Raw genomic sequence first — 19,548 nt, 5'->3', positions numbered from 1 at the left:
GTGTGTGTACATGGGGCGCCTGCAGGCTGAAGTGTGCGAGGCGTATCTGTGTGTGCCCGACCGTGAATCCCACCCTCTGGGGCCCTGGAATTGACGGAAGGAAGGGCAGCCAGTGAGGCCAGGTGTCCTGGCTGTGGGCCGGCCCCAGACACGGCAAGCCTGCGCATCTGGAGTGAGACGAGCCACCCCACGCCCGCCGCCCCCACACCCCAGACAGCATCTGGCACAGGATACTGGCTGTAACACTTTCGGTTTATTGGCTGGGGTGCCCTGGTGTGGCCGACCAGCCACTGGGCCTGAGAGAAGCCCTGTCTTGCTGCCCCACTCCCTCCCCTTCATCTTTCACCCTGGCTCCTGTGGGACATGTACGGAAACTCACGCCCCAGGAAACAGGGGGAAGCGGAGGCTTAAAATAAAACCAAATCAGGGTTGGAGAAGGGGTGGGAAATGTACATTACAATGAAGATATGCCACCGGCCATACACAATACAGCGTGTAGAGACGGGCAGGGAAGGTGGGCGGGTCCCGCTGACAGACCCTCTCCTGCCGGGCTGGGCCCCCAGAGAGGAATGGCCACTTCAAGTGTCTCAGGGAAAGCTCTGGCTCCCTGGCCCTGGCCCTTCACTCCTGGCGGGGGCAAGGGAGGAAGGGATTGTGGGGCAGTGGCTCATGTAGGAGTCCAGTGCCCTGCCTCACCTGGACCATTGGCCCGCAGGTCCTGGCACCTGGGGGACGGGGACGGGGTCCCACCTTCTGCCCGGCCCCCGCTGTCCGGCTCAGTTGACTGAGGGCAGCGGGCCTCCCGTCCCCGCCGTGTGAGGGCAGTGGTCACTTCCTGCTGTGCAGCGTGTCCTGGAACTTCGTGCTGGTGTATCGCAGGTGGAAGCCTTTTTTGGTGATGGTGTCATCCGAGTGGAATTTCACCAGGACAGAATCTCCCGCCGAGTACACCTCCTCGGGAGGCTGACAGAGGAAAGGGGTGGGCATGAGAGTGAGGACCAGGGGCCGGGCTGCTGTTTCCCTCCCCGAGCTCCCCAGCTATAAGGAAGGCGGGCAGCTCCCGACTTCCGCCAGATTCCCCCGGCGCCTTGAAGCAGGAGGAGGATTCTTGGGAGCAGGAGTTTAACAGGGTGCCTGGAGGAGGGGAGGCAGCAGGGGGTAGAGGAGCTTGTCTTAAGTTCAGAGTTACACTTTCATTCCACACCCAGCGCTGCTACTAACTAGTTAGCCGTGAAGTCTTAGGCAAGGCACTGCCCCTCTCTGGGCCTGGCTTCCCTCAGAAGCAAATGGGAGCAAAAGCTCTCTGCTCTCCAAGCCTAGAAGGGCTGGTGGCAGGAACAAAAAGAGGATAGCTGTGAAAGGGATTTGGAAAGGGAGCAGCTTGTCTGAGCGGCTGCCTTGTTGCTGTCCCGGCTGTCTCTCGGAGAAGACAGGACAGCTGGGTCCCCCAGACCCGGACTCGGCCACGGCGCTCCTGCCCTCCCCCGATGCTGGCCATGGTCAGCTCCTGGTGGTGCCCTTTCCTAGGCCCCTGCAAGCCCCGCCTCACCTGTGTGTGCAGGCCCTCAGAATGACAGCCGCTCACAGAGCATCAGCACAAAGAGGCCCTGGCCCTCAAGGCGTGGAAAGGACCATTTCCAAAAACGCTGGGGACATTTCCAGCAACCATGCCAGGAAGCCCTGACGGAACTGGGTTCCTTCCCCAGGTCCCCTCCCGTTTGCTCCAGCCTGATGGAAGTCTTTGGAAGAAGCCACCTGGGGACACCCAATTTGGTGTGTGACTCACCCAAAGGTGTCAGATCAAGGGAGTCACAAAGAGCCAAGTGGGGAGGGGGCACTAGCTTGGTAGCCTGGGGATTCTGGAGCGGCTGAGCCAGGCAGGCAAGGGGGCTGTGGCTGTGTGCTCCGCTTCCCCAGCTCTCCACCCTGTCCCAGCCCTGCCCAGCCCTTGCCAGTTGACAAAGGCTGAAGCTCTGCTCCTAAGGGGATATTCCACCGGCCAATGCTGGGTCCAGCAGCTACTGCAGCTCCTGGGAAGTTTAACCCTTCCTGGGGCACCCAGGCTGCCCTGGAGCATGGCCATGAGAGAGGCAGGGGACCAGGGAAGTGATGGGAAGGAAGGTGTGTCTGAGTGTGCATATGAGTGTGAGTACATGTGCAAAAGTGTGTGTGTGTGTGTGTGTGGAATGGCGAGGGGAAGATGGCATTCACTGAAGGAGGAGAGGATTAAAAAGAAAAGAAAAAGAAAAAAACAAAAGAACTCACAAGCTCTGCCTGGAGGAAAATAAACCCACCTCTGTGGTTTTCCTGTGGCCTCAGTTAAAAACCCCATCAAGCAAACTTTTGCCCACTGCCTCTGAAAGTGCCGTTTTATGGACCAAGAAGTAATATTCAGTATCTGCTTGGACAGCAGCATCAATGTGCTTTGGGACCAGCTGGCCTTTCACCAAGAAGAGAAACTGGCAGTGGAAGAGATGAGGGTATTGTTACAGCTCCGCCAGAACGACTGCCTAGCACGACTCAGCTCAGTCCTGGTCTCTGGCTCCTGCCCCAACCTCTGCTCTCATCCCGGGCCCTGGTCAGCTGCCTTTGGACTGGGATGAGGGAATCAGAGGGCAGAGGGAACTCCATCCTCCTCTCCAGATGCAAACTACCTTGGAGACCCAACCAAACTGGTGCTGAGCAGGCTTGGGTCAGGGCAGGGCCTATCCCAGAGGCTGCAGGAACCTCTGTGTTGACCAGAAAGGACCTGGTTTCCTGGGTGGGGATGGCCCAGGGCGGGGCGGGCCTCTGTGAGCGACCACCCACTTTGTAGGTCTCTGGCTCCTACAATGTGCCAGGCAGGTGCTGTCACCCATGCCGGGACCCCACGCCTGCAGAGGCGCTGGGTCTCTGCACGGGGGTGAGAGGGCCGGCGGGTCTCACCCCTGAGCCGCAGTAGCGCCCCAGTCTGGGGGCTGTGCTGTCGTAGCCGTCGAAGAGCTCCATGTAGTCGTAGCCGCAGTCGGTCTCCTCCTCCACCTCGAAGGTCTGGAACACCAGCTCCACGCCATAGCCCTCCTCGGCCACGATGACCCACGCGCAGTCCACCCCCCCAGGGTAGTTGTTGTCGCCAAACTGGGCGTGGGAGTAAAGGTCCTTGGTCTTCACCTCTGCCTGCACCTGGCCTCCACACTCTGAGGGGGGAGGGGGACACAAGATCAGCCACCACCCCCTGAGCACGGCTGCGGCCCAGGCACTGTCCCTCCCCACATTCAGGCCTCCTGGCCGGCTGGAGGCCCTGGGACAAGGCCACATGGCTAGCGATAGGTGGGTTTGGACCCGGCCCAGGCCTTGGCCTGGAACAAGTGCTCTGTGGCTTTCCCTCTGGAGAGATGCCCACGGAGGCCCGGGGACGTGGTGGGTGGAAGGCCGCTCCGAGTGGAGGCCCCGGGGAAAGCGCGCTTGTTGAAAGAGGTTGCTGCTAATTTGCTCCAGCTGATGGCTGTCACGGAAGAATGTGGGCCCTATGTCGCCTGAGCTCCCATTCTTAAGCGAGAAGACGTACTTGTGGATTTTATGCAAAAACTCCTAATTTTTAAACGTTGGCTCATGATTTTAAAAAACACAGTGTGGGGCTTCCCTGGTGGCGCAGTGGTTAAGAATCTGCCTGCCAATGCACGGGACACGGGTTCGAGCCCTGGTCTGGGAAGATCCCACATGCCACGGAGCAACTAAGCCCGTGAGCCACAACTACTGAGCCTGAGCGTCTGGAGCCTGTGCTCCGCAACAAGAGAGGCCACGACAGAGAGAGGCCCGCGCACCGCGATGAAGAGTGGCCCTCGCTCGCCGCAACTGGAGAAAGCCCTCGCACAGGAACGAAGACCCAACACAGCCAAAAATAAATATAAATAAATAAATTAATTAAAGAAACGTTAAAAAAAAAAACTTAAAAAAAAAAAAAACACAGTGTGGGCCAAACAGAGCAGGTCTGAGGGCCAGATGGAGTTCCGGGCCTCCAGTGTGTGACCCTGTGCTGGGAGGGGCAAACGAGAGCAGGCAGGGCAGGGCCAGCCCGTCCACCCCTTCTTATGCCCTCTAGCCTCCAGGACACCTGGGCTCACAGGTGGGGAGTGGATGGGCAAGGCCTGGGTCAGGGGCTGAGTTAAAAGGGAGGAGCGGGACTGTGGACCCATCAGTTCTGGGGCCTCCCCAACAGGTAGCTTAAGACCCACAAGAAGCCTGCCAAGCCCCCAGCGGTCACCGTTGGCCTGACGTCCCAGGCCTCACAGGACTGGGCCCCAGCCTTTGTCTGTAGCCACACCATTCCCAGTTCACTGCCGTCCTCACACGCCCATTGCTCCAGCCAAACTAAGTGACCTGCAGTCACCTGTGTACACCCAGAGCTGTCTGGGGTTGTGGCTGTGCTTGGGCTCCTCCCCTGCCTGCAATGACCCATCAGCTCACACCCAGAGCGAGGCCCTTATCGTGTTTTGTCTCCTGCTGTAATTATCTGTCCATGTTCTGTCTCTCCCCTGGGCTGTGGGTTCCCATGTGGGCAGGGTGAAGGGCTTATGCCTGATTCATCTCTCTGTGCCCCTCTGAGTCTCCTGCAGGGGGGCCAGGGCTCAGTAGAAGGCTGTTGAATAAACGAACAAGTAAATGCAGAGTAAACCCCTCAAGGACTGACAGGTTTGTCTGCTTCGTTCATTTTGTGACCCGCACTTAGGATGCTGCCGCGTACCTGCCACGTGTTAACAAATGTCTGCGGAATGAATGAACGCGTGAATCTGGGGGGGTGGAATGTGGGTGGCCTACGGCACAGTCAAGTGTCCTACCTCTGGGGACTCCAGGGGATTCCCTCCCCATCTCTGGTTCTCTACGCACTGCTGTCACTGCCCTGTTTTCTGACCTTCGCACCCCTAATCAGGACCTCCTCTCCCTGGCCCAGGAGGCTGACTCTCTGCCCCTCTGGTCTGGCCTTCAGGACGTGCTGTCTCTCCACCCGGCCAGGGGCTGGGCCTGTATGTGTCTTCAGGAGCTCTTTGTAAACCTCCGACTGGAGCCCAGGGCCTGCCTTTGAGACCAGGATCAGCAGATGCCTCCAGGACAAATGACCACACAGGGCACCGGCTGCCCCCACCCTGGCCTGCGGTGGGCTCACCTGTGGAGTGGGACGCCTGGAAGCCCTTCCTCTGCACGGAGTTGTCAGAGTAGAAGCGCAGGAACATGCGGCTGCCCGTGGCCAGGACGGGCTCGGGCTTCTTGCTCCCGCAGAAGCGGCCCAGGACGGGGGCCTTGGCGTCACGCCCGTCGTACACCTCCAGGTGGTCATAGGCACACTCAGGCTGGGACTCGATGTCCATCTCCATGAAGGTCTGGAGGGCATGAGGAAGGACAGCGAATTAGGAATTATGTGGCCGGGGGCAGGAGGCGTGGGCAACAGGTGGCACCAAACCAAGGCCCCTGGACCCCAGTTCATGGACACCAGGGCAGTGGCCACTGCTGGTGGATGGGAGACGGGGAGGACCTAGGAATGAGGTGATGGCAGGTACAAACCCACTGTATGCTGGGAAAGGGCCTCTGTCCATACCAGACTTGGGCTTCTCACAGGGATGGCAGCCCTGTGGGCTCAGCCAGGCCACCAGCCTGCAGCCTGCATGGCCCTGAGCAGTGCTCTGAGTGACATGGGGCTTTGGAGCTGACAGGAAATAGGTGACGGGCAGATGGCACAGAGGAGCGGGGTGGGGAGTGGGCACCTTACCAGCTTGACCCGGTGCCCGGGGGTGCTAGAGATGGCCCAGGTACACTCCTTCTTGCTGGGGTATTTGTCAGGCCAGTTGGGGCTGGTGATGGTGCCGCTGGTGGATGTCACCCTGTGGTCACAGCCGGCTGTGGAGAGGTGAGTGAGGGGAAGGGGATCAGCAGGGACCCCAGTGCTCCAATGGTCCCTATGAAGAAAGGAAGGAAGAAGCCCCTCCCTCCCCTCCTCCTCCTTTCTTGCTTCTCTTGTCCCCCACTTAGAAATGGAGTGAAAGCTCACATTACTTCTTTTCCATTCAGTCACCCAGCCCGGGGAAATCTAGCTGCTTGATTCCAAGCTGGACCTCACCTGGCACCATCCATGGAAGCAGCCCTCCCAGGCGCCCCGTGTACATTCCTGGACCTTTGAGGCCATTTGGCCATACCACCTCTGCCCTCCACGAAGCTGACATCCTCTGATCTCCTGCCACGCTTCCACATCCACAGAAGACTTTGGCATCTGACTCAGTTCTCTCCACCCCACTCCTGCCACCATCCTAGGTGATGTCAACAAACACATGGATGGTCCACCCACATGCTGGCCTCTTGCCCCTGACCTTCTCAGCTCTACGGGTTCTCACCTCTCACCTCCAAGACTTCGCCATCACCCTCCAATTCTCGATGCTACAAACACATCACCCTCGCAGTGGCCACCTCCCGTTCTTCCAGGGCGCTCAGGCCCTCCCTTTCCCTATCACCTCTTCAGCTTTAGAGAGACCTCCATGGCCTCGATCCTTCCACTTCCTCCCAATACTTCCTCCTGGGTTGACTTAACTTGTTCCTCTATCAGCTGGACCATGTGGCCCATCACCCCAGCTGCTCATCAAGGGCCACGCTTGAGCTGCACCATCTTGGAAAACCCCATTCGTGGTCTCCAAGCGTGGCTGGGCCCCCACCCCTTGATATTCTTTGGATTCGTCCTTCACCAGCTCCATCTCTCACCTCCTCAGCTACAGCTCCAAACCTTCGGCCCTCTCCTCAACTCCCAGCCCCGCTCCCAGCAGACCACCTCACCTCCTGCCTCCTGGAGAAAAGCAGGGCCCTCAACTATGAACAACTTCAACTTCCCAACCCCTACCTGCAAATTCACCTTCCCCGCTCACCTTCCCTCCTGCCTTGTCTTAGAGAAGGTGCCACTCCTCCTGGGCAGGAATGGATTTTCCTTCCTTGAGCTGGAGCTCATTGCTGCCCACCATCTGGGGACCCTCATATCACACATTACCCACGCTCACTCCCTCTGCCAGCTCGGCCAGCCCACGAACCTTCCTACGCTTTGCCCATCCTGAAACAACTCTATCCTCTGGCTACCACCCATCCTGTCTCCTTGTCTTCAAGAAAACTTGCTACACCACGTTCTCACTACTCATGGCTCCTTGATCCACTGCAATCTGCCTTCTGCCTCGGAACAGCGTGGCCTCACAAACTCCAAGGCTGATGCTCCTTATTCGTTATCATCCAATCTGACAGGTCCCTCTGAGGAAAAGCCAGTGCACTGCTGGACCGGGGAGGAGAAAGGGGCGGGTGGGGTGCAGGCCCAACAGCTGTGCCTATAGTCAGAGGCTCACAGGATGAAGGCACAGCCGCCAGGGTCCAGAGGGGCAGGGCCCTCGCAGGCCGCCCAGCGGCCCAGGTGGAGGCAGGTGGAGCTCCTGGCCTCCACGTTTGAGCTATGCACTGTTTCCATTACCCATCTTCAGCTTCCCATGTCCACACTCACTGCCCCTCACCCCATTTTTACACCAGTTTTCCCCACCCTCTAATTTCTCCTTCCATGCCCACTTCTCTCCCCAGCTACACTGCAGTCTCCTCGGGAGCAAAGGGATCCCCTCTTGAACCCCCTACAGAACTTTGCACAGAGCTACACCCTCCGCAGGGCGTCAGGAAATACTGATTTGTTACTAGCCTAGCACTGAGTAAGGAACGATGAGCTCTTCTAAAGTGAATCGGAGCTACACACAGGCCATCTTCCCAGGAAGTTTACACCTGCTCCTGCTATCTTGTTGATGTCAATGCTGAGGGTTCTTTAGCAAAACCTTGTTTTTCATAGAGAGTACAGAGATGGCATGCAGTTTAGACAACATCAGAAGAAGGTCTCCCCTAGCTAAAAGATATGGGGGCTCCGTGAGTCAGGTACTCTATATTTGGAGAGCCTGAAGCGATGGGGATAGAAGCCCTGGAATGTCCGTTGGGTGCTTCACCTCTGTTTATTCTAGTCGGCAGTTTATTTGCTGGTACTTTGGTTGTCCACCTAGTAATGGTGAGAAGAGGCATTTGCCAGGCACTGTGCTAAGTGGTCAAAGCAAGGGCTCTAAAGCTTAAGACCATCTCATGGGTGAGGCAATTGAAGCTCAGAGAGCCGAAATGACTCACCCAAAGGCACACAGACTCTCAGTGTCAGAGGCGAGTCTGCATTGTGCTGCTGGGATAGTACATCCAGCAGGCACGGGCCACAGTGGAATCAACAACCGGGAGCAGGCCAGGGTTGTACTGCATCCAGAGAGGCATCATGTGATATGGGCAATGACCTGAGAGCTGTTTCCAAGGATCTGCAGGGCTTCAATGTCAGGGAGGCAGCAGCCCTGTTCTGGGTGTCCCCAGGGGTCAGAGACGTGACCGATAACAGTGACATACGTGACGGCTTGCTATGAGCCAGGCACTGCTCGGAGCACATCACAGCGCCCCGCCCCTAGGAGGAGGGTGCTGGTGCCATCCAGGAGTCACTCGTGAGCAAACCCAGGTGCGGAGAAAGGAAGTCAGCTGCTTAAGGGCACGTGGCTGGCTAAGTGGTAGGGCTGCGCCAGGCAGCCTGGCACCAGAGTCTGTGCTCTTCACCACTCTCCCAGCTTGCCTCCCTGACAGAGGGAGGTCAGACAAAGAGAAAGACTTGGACATGGACTTTAAGGAGCGCTAATTACCAGAGCAGCCTAACAATGGGGCCTGGGGGCAGCCCCTCCTCTCCAGAAGTGTGTGTGGCTTGGATATTGCTGGCGGGGGGGGGGCGGGGGGGTCCGTGCACTAGGCGGGAGGCAAAACGAGGTGACCTCAGAGGTCACTCAGCTTCTCGAGTCCAAAGCGACGCCGAAGGAGATGGCACCTCTGAGCCCGCTCCCCAGCCTCGGTCCTTCAGGCCCCAGGCCGCGGGCAGCGGGAGGTGCCCGGGGGCTCTGGCAGCGCTTACCTTCCTTGCAGTCGTGCTTGTTGTCGTGGAGGACGAAGCCGCTGCGACACTGACACTCGTAGCTGCCGAAGGTGTTGACGCAGTCTTGCTGGCAGCCGCCGTTATCCTTGGAGCACTCGTCCTTGTCTGCAGGGGGAACAAGCAAGGGCAGACTGGTCTGTGCAGGGCTGAGGGCTGCGTCACCCCAGGGGAAGTGGGAGGACTGGCTGGGCGTCCACCTCGCCCTCCCCCCACCCCCCCACAGGCGGGGTGGGGAGCGGAGGTCAAGGCGATGGTGGGGGTCCAGGGCACTGCATCAAGCGGAGGTGGCTGAGGGGGGCCCAGCTGTGCGGAGAGAAAGGAGAAGTGGACGGAGGGAGGCTGGGGTCTGGAGCTGACCAGCATGGGAACCCTCTACCATTACCTGCTTACTGGACAGACGGACAAGTGGAAAAATAGACACACGGACAAGCAGACTGCAAGAGAAAGGAGCAGGACGCAGGGGTCCCTCTTTTACTTCACAACAGGAAATGTCACAGACACCATCAAAATGGGAGGGGCGGGAGGCAGGGAGGGTCCCCTGTCCACGTGAGGGGGGGCGGGGGCGAGGAGAGCACCAGTTCTGTCCGGCCGGAGGGAGCCGGGCCGGCACGGCAGAGCGGAGGTCGGGGTGGGCGGCAGCAGAGCCCCCAGCCCATTCCGTCCAAGGTGAGGTTCCTGAGTAACAAAGGGTCCGGGAGGCCAGGCGGGCCTCACTGGGGGGTCCGGTTTCTTTTCTGCACTCGGAATTTGAGCTGGTGGGGCCGTCCCCGGGGGGGCTGCAGAGCTGGCCTCTTTTCTGAAACGAGAGAGAGAAGGAGAAAAGGGACCAAGGGGTGCGGGTGGAGGGCGGGGGCCAGGGAGGGAGAGCAGTGAAAACCAGGCCCGGCTCCGAGGGGGGTCCACGGGCAGCGCGGGGTTGGGGGCAGCGGGACACACATGCAGGACGGCCATGTCCGGAGCAGCCAGGCCACGGAGGGGCAGCGGGTGGGAGGAGGCACAGCGACAGGGGACAGACAGGAGGAAGCCTGCGGCAGGGAGAAGGCCTTGGGGGTGGGAATGAGGCCCGCACGCTGGGGAAGGAGACGTAGAGTCTCTAGCAGAGGGGAGCAGTCCAGGGGAAGGGGGCCTCATCCAGAGCTCGGCTCTCTCCTCTGGTGCTGCAACTACAGAGTGTGTTACAGACACAGACACACACTCACGCCAACACACCCACAGACCTATTATCCCTCACCCTGTACCGTCGTCCCGACACGGCAGCACAGACACTGACCCACAGGTTGACACACACACACACACACACACACACACAAACACATGCACAGGATACACGTCAGCCCCTCACACACAGACGCCACACTCACACACATCAGCCATCAGCCACCTGTGTACACGTGCACACAGGGATAGATGCCGCTGGCTCACTCCCTGTGCGTGAGGAAGCATGCGCAGGCACAAACACACAGGCACAGGTACAAACAGAGACACACGTGGATGCAGAGACCACGGGCTCATCAGCAGGCCACTGCGGACTCAGGAGGGCTCGCAGGCGCAGCTGCTCCCATTCGGGTGGATCTGCACATGTGCTCTCCCATGAACACAGAAACTGACACACAGAGGGACACGTGGTCACAGGCACGGGTACGTCACACACACATATTCTCCACTCTCTACATGGTCATTTTGGGTACTGTGTGCCTGGAACGGAGGCAGGCATTCAGGGAAGGGGAGTGGACACACGGAATTCCAGAGATGAGCCCGAGGTAGAAAGATGCCTGCTGACATTCACATGGCCAGGTGGAGTCTGTGACGACGGCGGCCCTGTTCCGGGTCTCCCTTGGGAGAGGGGCCCGGGGGCTGGAGCACTGGCTCCCAGATGGCCCTGCTTCTCCAATCCACTCTCAGGTGAGCCAGATCCCGTGGGACCCAAACAACCCAAGGTCAAGAGGTGGAGTCCCCAAGTCCTTCCCCAGGTCTCCTCAGTTAGAGCATCGTGAGGGACCCTGACAGAGGGCCCTGTGGAAGCTGCCTTTGCACAAGTCCTGTGAGAATGTGGGGGTGATGGGCACCCTACAACCCATCCTGGGGTTTCACCGAGTAACTCACTGATGACTATGCTGGGAGCTTCAGGAGTCCCAGCTCATGGAATGAGCAAAGACTGTCCTGAAATTGACCCCCATGCCTTCCTCATATTTGCACCCCAGAAACCGAGTACAGTGCCTGGCACATTGTAGGGGTAAAAGAAATACTTGCCCAATGAACGAGTGAGTGGGTGAGTGAGTGCTGAGTGCAGTATTGAGAGCTGTGAGCCCTGAGAAAGGGCTGCTTTAGTGCCCAGAGAGGGGCTCTGCCATGGTTGGGGGCAGCCTCTCCTGGGAGCCAGGGATGCAGGTTGCAGGAGGGGCAGGAGCAGGGAGTGGACACGGGCTGGGACAAGGAGATGGCACTCACCCTCCAGTGCCAAATGCCCCGGAAGGTGGCTGGGGTCACAGTGAAGGTCTTCAGGCTCTCTCTTCTTCTTGCCTTATGGTCTCCTCGCTGGGTGTCCCAAAAGTCCAAATAGCCCCCCTCCTGGGGGGTCAGAGTCAGATGCCCTGGACCCTGAGGGCTGAAACTTGATGCCCAGCGGTGAGGGTCCTCTGCAGGTTTCTTGTGAGAAGGGGCAGTGCAAGTGTGCATGTGCAGGTGTGTGTGTGCGTGTGTGTGCGTGCGCGTCTGTGCAGAGCTGAGGGTGGGCTGAGGGTAGCACAGTGTCGGGCCAGGGCAGGGCAGTAACCGTGGGTGGAGAGCCCTGGGCTCTAGGTCTGACAGATGTGGTGCTGGTCCCCCTCCGTGCCCACCCCCGCAAGACTGGAGCAACAGAAGGGCAGGAAGAGACAAGAGTAAGCAGGTAATGGTTTCCCCGGGGCCGAGCCCATCCCTGAGTAGATGTTACGTCCCCTCAGCCCTCTGGTGAGCACCTCACACGGGTTCCAGGTGGGCCCAGGGAAGAGAGGGAGTCGCATTGCAAGGGTCTCAGCCAGCAGTGGGGCAGGGGCTGTGAGGCACTGAAAGCAGAGCGGGGTGGCTGGCAGTGCCAAGCAGGGAACCAGTGCACAGGGGCAGTGCATGGCATCCAGTGGGGCAGGCGAGGGTGCAGGGCGGCCACATAGGGGACTTGAGGATGCAGGACCCTGGGCAAAGGAGGGGAGAAGGAAGGCAGCGTGGACCCGGCAGGAGGCTTCTGGGCTTCCTGCCGCCCATGCCTGGCTCACCAGGCGTGCTGGGGATGAGGATCCCTGGGCTGCTCCCCGACAAACTGTCTGCTCCAGCCAGCCCATGGCCTCCTGCCTGCCCGGAGATGGGGCCCTCAAAGGGACTCGACCCCTAGCCTTACATGGGGCAGCTGTCAACAGACATGTGCTGGCTGGATCTGAGTCCCCCACCGTGGGCCTCGGGGGAGTGGGAAGGCTTTGGGGTTGAGGGAAGGCAGGCTCCTCATCGCTTCTGAAGGCCCCGGCATGACCCCATTTGGTGTGTGCAGGTTCTGATTAAAGATCCAGCCGCTGCCAGATAATCTGCCCCACAGTCCAATGCAAACGCCCTCCTCTTCTGCATGCGGCAGTGCCCGGCCTCACTGAACTCCCTGTTCCCAGGGCCTGACCTCTCTCGGGTCTTGGCTGGCGGCCCCTGAGGCCTGGAGCGCCCTCTCCCTTCCTTTCTGCAGGCCTATGTCCTGCCCAGCCTCAGGTCGGCTCCCATACAGCCTTGAGGGTTCAGGAATAGCGGGGTTCAGGCGGGGAGGGCTGTCCTGGTGGTGGAGGGCCAGTGCGGAGAGCAGGGGACAGACCCTGCTGCCCGGCACCAGAGGGGCTGCAGAGTACAGGGGTGCAGCGGCAGGAAGAAAGGGATGCGGGGCTCGGAGCTGGGGAGTCCGGGGTTACCTGAGAAGAAGTGGGCCTTGAAGCCCTTTTTGGAGACTGTGTTGTCGGACTTGAACTCCACACGCATGTTGTTGTACTGGGAGGTGATGACCTCGGGCTTCTCGGAGCCACAGAACTTGCCGTGCAGCTTGGAGTCGGCCGTGAGTCCGCTGCGCACCTCCACGAAGTCGTACTTGCACACCTGTGGGGCAGCGCAGCTCCAGGCCCACCTCCTCCAGGAAGCCTCTCCTGACCACCCTCGCCTGAGGAGGCTCCCTGTTCTGTGGGTCCTTTCGCCTTTAGTTACCTGCTTTGCCACATCTAACAATTCAAAAAGTGCCACCCCACCCCATCAGTTCCTCTTGTGCTCCCCACACAAGCCCCCAGCCCTGCCTCTCCCCACAGGCTTCTGGACTCCACGTCCTTCATTCCCATGTGCCACGTGCTCCCTGGCCTTCAAGGCCCTCCTCCCTGAGCCTCCCCTGCTTCTTCTGAACCCCCCTCCACCTCTACATTCCTGGAGTATTTCTTTCGGAGGGTAGGAAGCAGGCACCAGGCTGAGCTTGCATGCCTCAGACCTCCCTGCGTCTCCTCAGCCCCAGGCGGGCACTTACATCATTGCCCTCGGTCTCGAAGAAGTCAAACTGCAGGGAGATGCGGTACTGGGTGGGTGCCACCAGCTGCCAGATGCAGTTTTTGTTAGGGGGGTACTCCTTGGGCCAGCCCGGGCTGGTGATGGAGCCATTGAGCTTGGTGAGGAATCCACCACAGGCAGCTGGGGGGACAAGGGAGGTGGCGTCACCCACCAGGAGTCCCAGCTCTAGAGAAGGGCATGGACACAGGCTGGGGTGCATGAAGGAGGAGGAGTGGGTTTGTGGGTTCCCCCAGCCTGGGGGGCTTGTGTGTGGTCTCTATGGGGAAGAAGGGAAGGAGGCAGGGCGAGGGGGGTGTCTTCAGAGTAGGAGGAGTTGTGTGGTCACTTCAATTTTCTCTACGAGAGAACAGGCCAGGCATCTGCTTAGAGGTGGGGGGGTGGGGTGAGGGGCTCCAGAAAGGCAGTACCAGTGGGCAGGGGGTGCTGGGAGGGAGGCAGAGGGGATGGGGCTGTGGGGGAGGATGGGGAGGATGGAGAGGAGGGTAGGGAGGACTGAGAGGAGGGCAAGGAGGACCGGGAGGAGGGCAGGGAGGACCGGGAGGAGGGCAGGGAGGACCGGGAGGAGGACAGGGAGGACTGAGAGGGCAGGGAGGACCGGGAGGAGGGCAGGGAGGACCGGGAGGAGGGCACGGAGGACCGAGAGGAGGGCAGGGAGGACCGGGAGGAGCGCAGGGAGGACCGGGAGGAGGGCAGGGAGGACCAGGAGGAGGGCAGGGAGGGCTGGGAGGGAGGCAGGGAGGACTAGGAGGCACGGAGGGAGAGGGAGCTGCTCAGAGGTGAGTGGAGAGAAGCCGGGCAGCAAGATCAGGCTGAGCTGGAGTCAGTTAGCCAGAGAGTGTTTCACTACCTCCTGGGAATATTTATAATGAGAGGCTGGAACTCAGTGCCTTTCTAAGAACAGTGGTTTCCAAATTGTGGGTCATGACCTTCTGGTGGGTGATGAAATCAGTCAAGATCAGTATTTAAAAAGAAGAACAAGAATGAAAACAAAACAAAACCAGAGTACATCACACCTGGTCACAGTGTGTTCCAGGGGATTGAAACATACAATGTATTCCTTATCCATGAGTAGTGACCAAGGTGCCAGGGAATCCTAGTTTTTCTGGAAAGGGGTCTGTCCAAGGGCAGAAGAGATCCGGGCTGGAGGGTTTGGGGTGGGAGAGGGAACAAGGTCCTGGGAAACCTGAGGGCACCTACCCTCGCAGCGGCGCTTGTCAGGGGCCAGCTCATACCCAGGGTCGCAGCTGCACTTGTAACTGCCCAGGGTGTTGAGACACCGCTGCTCACAGCCCCCGCGGTTGGGCCGAGAGCACTCGTCCACCTCTGCGGTCGGAAGGAAAGGGTGTCAGGGACTCCCAGCCCGGGGCCTGGGTCCCTGCTCCTGCCCTCTGCTTGAGAGTCAAGTCCAGGGTCCCTCAGGCTGCTAGGACCACCCCCAGTCCCATTCCAGGGGGAGGAAGTCAGCTGTGACCTGCTCAGAACCCCACTCGGTCCCCAGGGGATCCTGTCTGTGACAACCCCAAAGGGACAGGCAGTGCCCTGAAGGAGGGGACAGGTGGGCCCATGGAGCCTTCCTTCTGACCACACTGGCTGGGGCGGTGGCCACCACCATTCACTGGGGCCTCTCGTGTGCCGTCCCCAGCTGATTACTATTCTTTCACCTCTGCTTCAATCCCTACATGAAGCCTGTGATGGAGGGGCTGTAACTGTGCCCAGCTTACAGATGAGGAAATGAGGGTTGGGCAGAACACCCTCAATGCCCAGGGTCACACCAATAAAAAGTCCATGCTGCCTTGTCTCCTCCCTGAGCTCCTACGGTACTTCCTGCCTGCACATCTCACCAAGATTCCTTCAGTACAAACTTTTGGACTTTAAGGCAACTCCTGAATTGTTATGTCAATTCTCTGTCGAGCACCTACCGTGTGTCAGCTACTTTTACCTATGTTTGTCATTTACTCAATGAGGTATGTAGTTTTTCAGTGGGACCTTTTCTGCCCAGTTAGGCCATAAATTCAAAGGCAGGGCGCCAGGGTCTACGAATCCCTCACAGTGTGTTGAGTGAGTGAATGAGGAACGAATGAAGCCATGGCAGCACCATTCACAATAGCCAAGGTGTCCACCAATGGATGAGGCTAAAGGAAATGTGGTTCAGACACACAGTGGAATACTATTCAGCCTTTAAAAAGAAGGAAATTCCGCCATATGCGATAACACGGATGAACCTTCAGGACATTATGTTAAGTAAAATAAGCCAGTCCCAAAAAGTCAAATTCTGCATGATTCCACTTACATGAGGTATCTAAAATAGCCCAATTCATAAAATTAAAGAGTGGAATGATGGGTGTCCAGGGCTGGGGGAGGGGGAGGTGGGGAGTTATGAATCAGTGGGCATAAAGTTTCCGTCAAGCAAGGAGATCTGCACAGCACTGTGCCTTGGTCAGCAATACTGGTCTGTACACTTGCTTAGATGTGTTCCGAGCGTAGATCTCACGCTAAGTGTTCTTACCACAATCAAATAAAATTTTAAAAATAAAAAGAAGGAACAAAGGAGGTGGGTTGGCCACAGGAGTGGGCCGGGGTAGGGGAGCGGGGAAGGAGGCACCTTTGAAAAAGTTGACGGCGAAGCCAGCTTTGTTAATGGACCCATCAGAGACGAACTTGAGCCAGAGGCGGCTGGACGTGCTCTTGATGTCGTCCGGCTTCTCATAGCCGCAGTAGCGCCCGATGAGGGTGCTGCTCTCGCTGTGCCCGTCGCGCACCTCCAGATAGTCATAGGCGCAGCTGTCGTGGCGCTCAATCTGGGGGTCGGGGGCTCCGTCAGCAGGAGGAGCCCTGGCGGCCCAGACCCAAGCCCCGGAAGCCCGCAGGAGGTGGGCCGTCCTGGGGGTCTCTGACCCACCTCAAAGGACTGGAAGGTGAGGCCCACATGGAAGCCCTCGGACACCTGGATCCGCCAGATGCAGACTTTGCTGGGCCGGTAGTCGTCTGGGTAATTGGGCGACTGGATGTGGCCGTTGTCCTTTTTCACATCTCCCCCACAGATGGCTTTGGGGACAGGGGACGAGGTGGGAAAGAGAGGATGTCGGTCAGAATGCTCTGCAATGTTCGAGAGCCCCTCTACCCCCTCTTCCAGCCCTGCCCACCCACATCCCCAGCTTCCCAGTGCCCCTGGCCCTGGCCAGTCCCAGTGGGATCTCTGCTTCCTCCTTCACGGGCCCTCGGCCTTGCCCCTGGGGTGCCAGGAGGGAGTGGTTCTAGGGTGTCCAGGGACCCCACCTCTGACTCCCCCGTCCCCCTGCCTCGGTACCTTCATAGACCGCAAAGAAGCCTTTCCCGACCCAGTTGCTGCTGCTGCGGAATTCAACCCAGAGGCGGCTGTCGGTGGAGACAATGGGCTCCGGGAGTTTGCCCCCGCAGAAGCGGCCTGCACAGACGGCGCGGACAGGGGGCAGTGAGGCCCAAAGCAAGGCCCTCTCCCTTCCCGCACCAGGGCTGCACCTCCAGGAAGCCCTCCCCACCTCTCTGAGGGGCTCAGGGGCTCTGGCCCTGGTCTGCACTTGAAACACATTCAAGTTGGCCCGCATCTGGTCCAAGGTCCAGTTTGGCCTTGAAGAGCCAGAGTCCACTCTAGAAGATTTCATGCCCTTGAGGGAAAGGATAGGAGTCTGTTTCTGGAAGGAAAGGTAACTACTCACCTTAACCAACGGTACCAGTGGTTTATTTACTTTTTAAAAAGAGCATTACCATCACTACTTATCCTTTCTTATTTGCTCTCCATGCAAACAAGTAATAACCAAAAACAAACACAGTTTTCTTTTGCTCAAATGCAGGGGATGCCATGGGACCCCAAATAAATCCCAGAAGCCGGGAACTGGGTCAGAAAATATCCTCTTTGAAATAAAACCTGACAAGAATCCACATAAGCAGATGAGGCTGGCCATCTGTGGAATTCTTTGTAGTCAAGAATTGACTAGGGATGATTTGTGTGTTCGTAATAAGATGGGTGTTTCCCAACTTTCAGCAATGGACAGAGGGTGCTGCCCTAGGAATGTAAGTTATGAAAAAGAAACTGCAAAAAAAAAAAAAGAAAGAAAGAAACTGCAATCTTGGAAATGCTAACACTTCTGTAGCAAGAAGTGTCGTAATGACAGCTGCTTTGGGTGACTAATAAGAAATATTTGAATATCAGAAACTGCGGAAAAAAAAGAGATGGTTAGTGAGGATTTCTCAGCCTGCTTCAGGCAGAGGCTGTGAGACAAAGTTCTAACGCTAATGAGCGGTCCTGAGCTACTTAGGCTCACATCCAGATCGAAGAAGGAGAAGGCATGTAGCTCCTCAGGCTCTAGCTCTGTGTTCATTACAGCATCTTCTGTCCTGTGGTTCTGACCCATCCATCCCCCACTTACCCACTCCCCTAACCCCTGAGACAAAGCATCCTGTGCAAACAAATTTGGGCGACCGTGCCAGGAATGTAGGCCTCTGTGGTGCACCAGGCTGCATTGTGGGCACCCTCAGACCACATCTCGTAGACAGAAAACGGAGCCTCTGAAATTGCCCAGAGGAGGAAGAGAGCCTGGAGCTGAGAGGACGGGCCTGTCCATCTCCCTCTGTCACCTTGTGTGACTCCCCACACCTATACACTGACAGCCACCCTCTGAGGGAGGCCTGGAAGCCCGTACTGAGGACCCTGAGGTCCAGACTGGGGAAGAGACTTGCCCAAAGTCACACATTTAGTGATGGAGCTGGCAGCACTGACTATACCAGGACTCCTGGTTCCCATGCTAGGGTGCTGCCCTTAGCCAAGCGTTGGTGTTGGGGGGAGGATGCAGAGCGTGTCATGTGAGTAGTTCTAAGAAGGACGCAGCTGTGGAGGCGGTGAGACGGGGCTGTGCCGGTACCTCGGAGGGGCGCCTTCCTCCAGAAGCCATCTCGGACCTCCACGTAGTCGTACCAGCACAGGCGGCTGCGGTACAGGTCCATGGACGTGAAGTTCAGGATGATCTGGGGAAATGGGGGAGGAAGAAGGTTACACCGCTGCCCACACATCGCCCGCCGGCCTCGCCCACCAGCCCCATGACCGCTGCCTGCCTCGCGAGGCTGTGTGCCATGGGTTATAAATAGTTAAGTGCTCCAGAAAGGAGCTCCTGGCACAGAAGTGTCCCTCGTCCCCAGCCATCTGCCAGTTCTAGTCAGCATTCTTCCCAGATACCCCAAGCCAGGCCTCACTTAAAATGCACAGCCTCGTTGAAAATATGTTTGAGACCTGGGGTCTCATTTTACTCATTTCCTTAGTAAGGAGCCGTTGCTTAGGGTTAAACAAACCCAGCTCTCCTCATGGTCAACTTAAATAATATAAATTACAGCATCTTTAGAGGGAAGAGGTCTCCGTGGTGAGAGGAAGGGCCCAGGGAGGCATGTGGGACTGGGGGCAGGGGGCGGTCTGAACGGGAATGAAGGGTCCAGAGAGGAAGAGCAGAGGGAAGAAGGCCTGAGTTACCCATCATCACTTATTTACTGAATGCTGGTTCTAGGCAGGGCTCGTGCTACCCGCTGAAGGGAATATCAGGTCTGTATGCCTCCCAAGAATGGGTTTAAGACACTCAACTATACTTCATTTAAAAAAAAAAGAAGGGCTTCCCTGGTGGCGCAGTGGTTAAGAATCTGCCTGCCAATGCAGGGGACACGGATTCGAGCCCTCATCCGGGAAGATCCCACATGCTGCAGAGCAACTAAGCCCATGCACCACAACTACTCAGCCTGCGCTCTAGAGCCCACGAGCCACAACTACTGAACCTGTGTGCCGCAACTACTGAAGCCCACACGCCTAGAGCCCGTGCTCCACAACAAGAGAAGCCACCGCAATGAGAAGCCTGCGCACCTCAACAAACAGGCGCCCCCGCTCGCCACAACTAGAGAAAGCCTGAGCACAGCAACGAAGACCCAATGCAGCCAAAAATAAATAAATAAATAAAAGAAAAAAAAAAAAAAAAGATATGTCCTTGTCAAGGAACTTA

General features: G+C 58.0%; 1 protein-coding gene across 2 annotated transcripts in view; it reads right to left on the bottom strand.

Moving 5' to 3' along the window:
- Window positions 1-233: 233 nt before the first annotated feature.
- The window catches only part of BMP1 (bone morphogenetic protein 1), a 40,655-nt gene continuing 21,340 nt past the window's right edge, over window positions 234-19,548 (bottom strand). The window contains exons 9-20 of one of the 2 annotated variants that reach the window (XM_068551900.1): window positions 18,433-18,535; window positions 16,842-16,958; window positions 16,434-16,579; window positions 16,137-16,332; window positions 14,732-14,857; window positions 13,494-13,654; window positions 12,901-13,081; window positions 8,960-9,085; window positions 5,744-5,871; window positions 5,144-5,357; window positions 2,926-3,176; window positions 234-963 (exon numbers count right to left, since the gene is read on the bottom strand). In XM_068551900.1, coding sequence (XP_068408001.1) covers window positions 829-963; window positions 2,926-3,176; window positions 5,144-5,357; window positions 5,744-5,871; window positions 8,960-9,085; window positions 12,901-13,081; window positions 13,494-13,654; window positions 14,732-14,857; window positions 16,137-16,332; window positions 16,434-16,579; window positions 16,842-16,958; window positions 18,433-18,535 — 1,884 coding nt within the window. In that variant the 3' untranslated portion in view covers window positions 234-828. Of the gene's footprint in view, window positions 964-2,925; window positions 3,177-5,143; window positions 5,358-5,743; window positions 5,872-8,959; window positions 9,086-9,415; window positions 9,777-12,900; window positions 13,082-13,493; window positions 13,655-14,731; window positions 14,858-16,136; window positions 16,333-16,433; window positions 16,580-16,841; window positions 16,959-18,432; window positions 18,536-19,548 lie in introns of those variants that run through there. The other variant, XM_068551901.1, reaches the window with a different exon arrangement.

Source organism: Eschrichtius robustus, chromosome 10, assembly GCF_028021215.1.
Source record: "Eschrichtius robustus isolate mEscRob2 chromosome 10, mEscRob2.pri, whole genome shotgun sequence".
In the NCBI taxonomy this organism is placed as follows: Eukaryota; Metazoa; Chordata; class Mammalia; order Artiodactyla; family Eschrichtiidae; genus Eschrichtius; species Eschrichtius robustus.
This window is presented reverse-complemented; position numbering and strand designations above follow the sequence as displayed.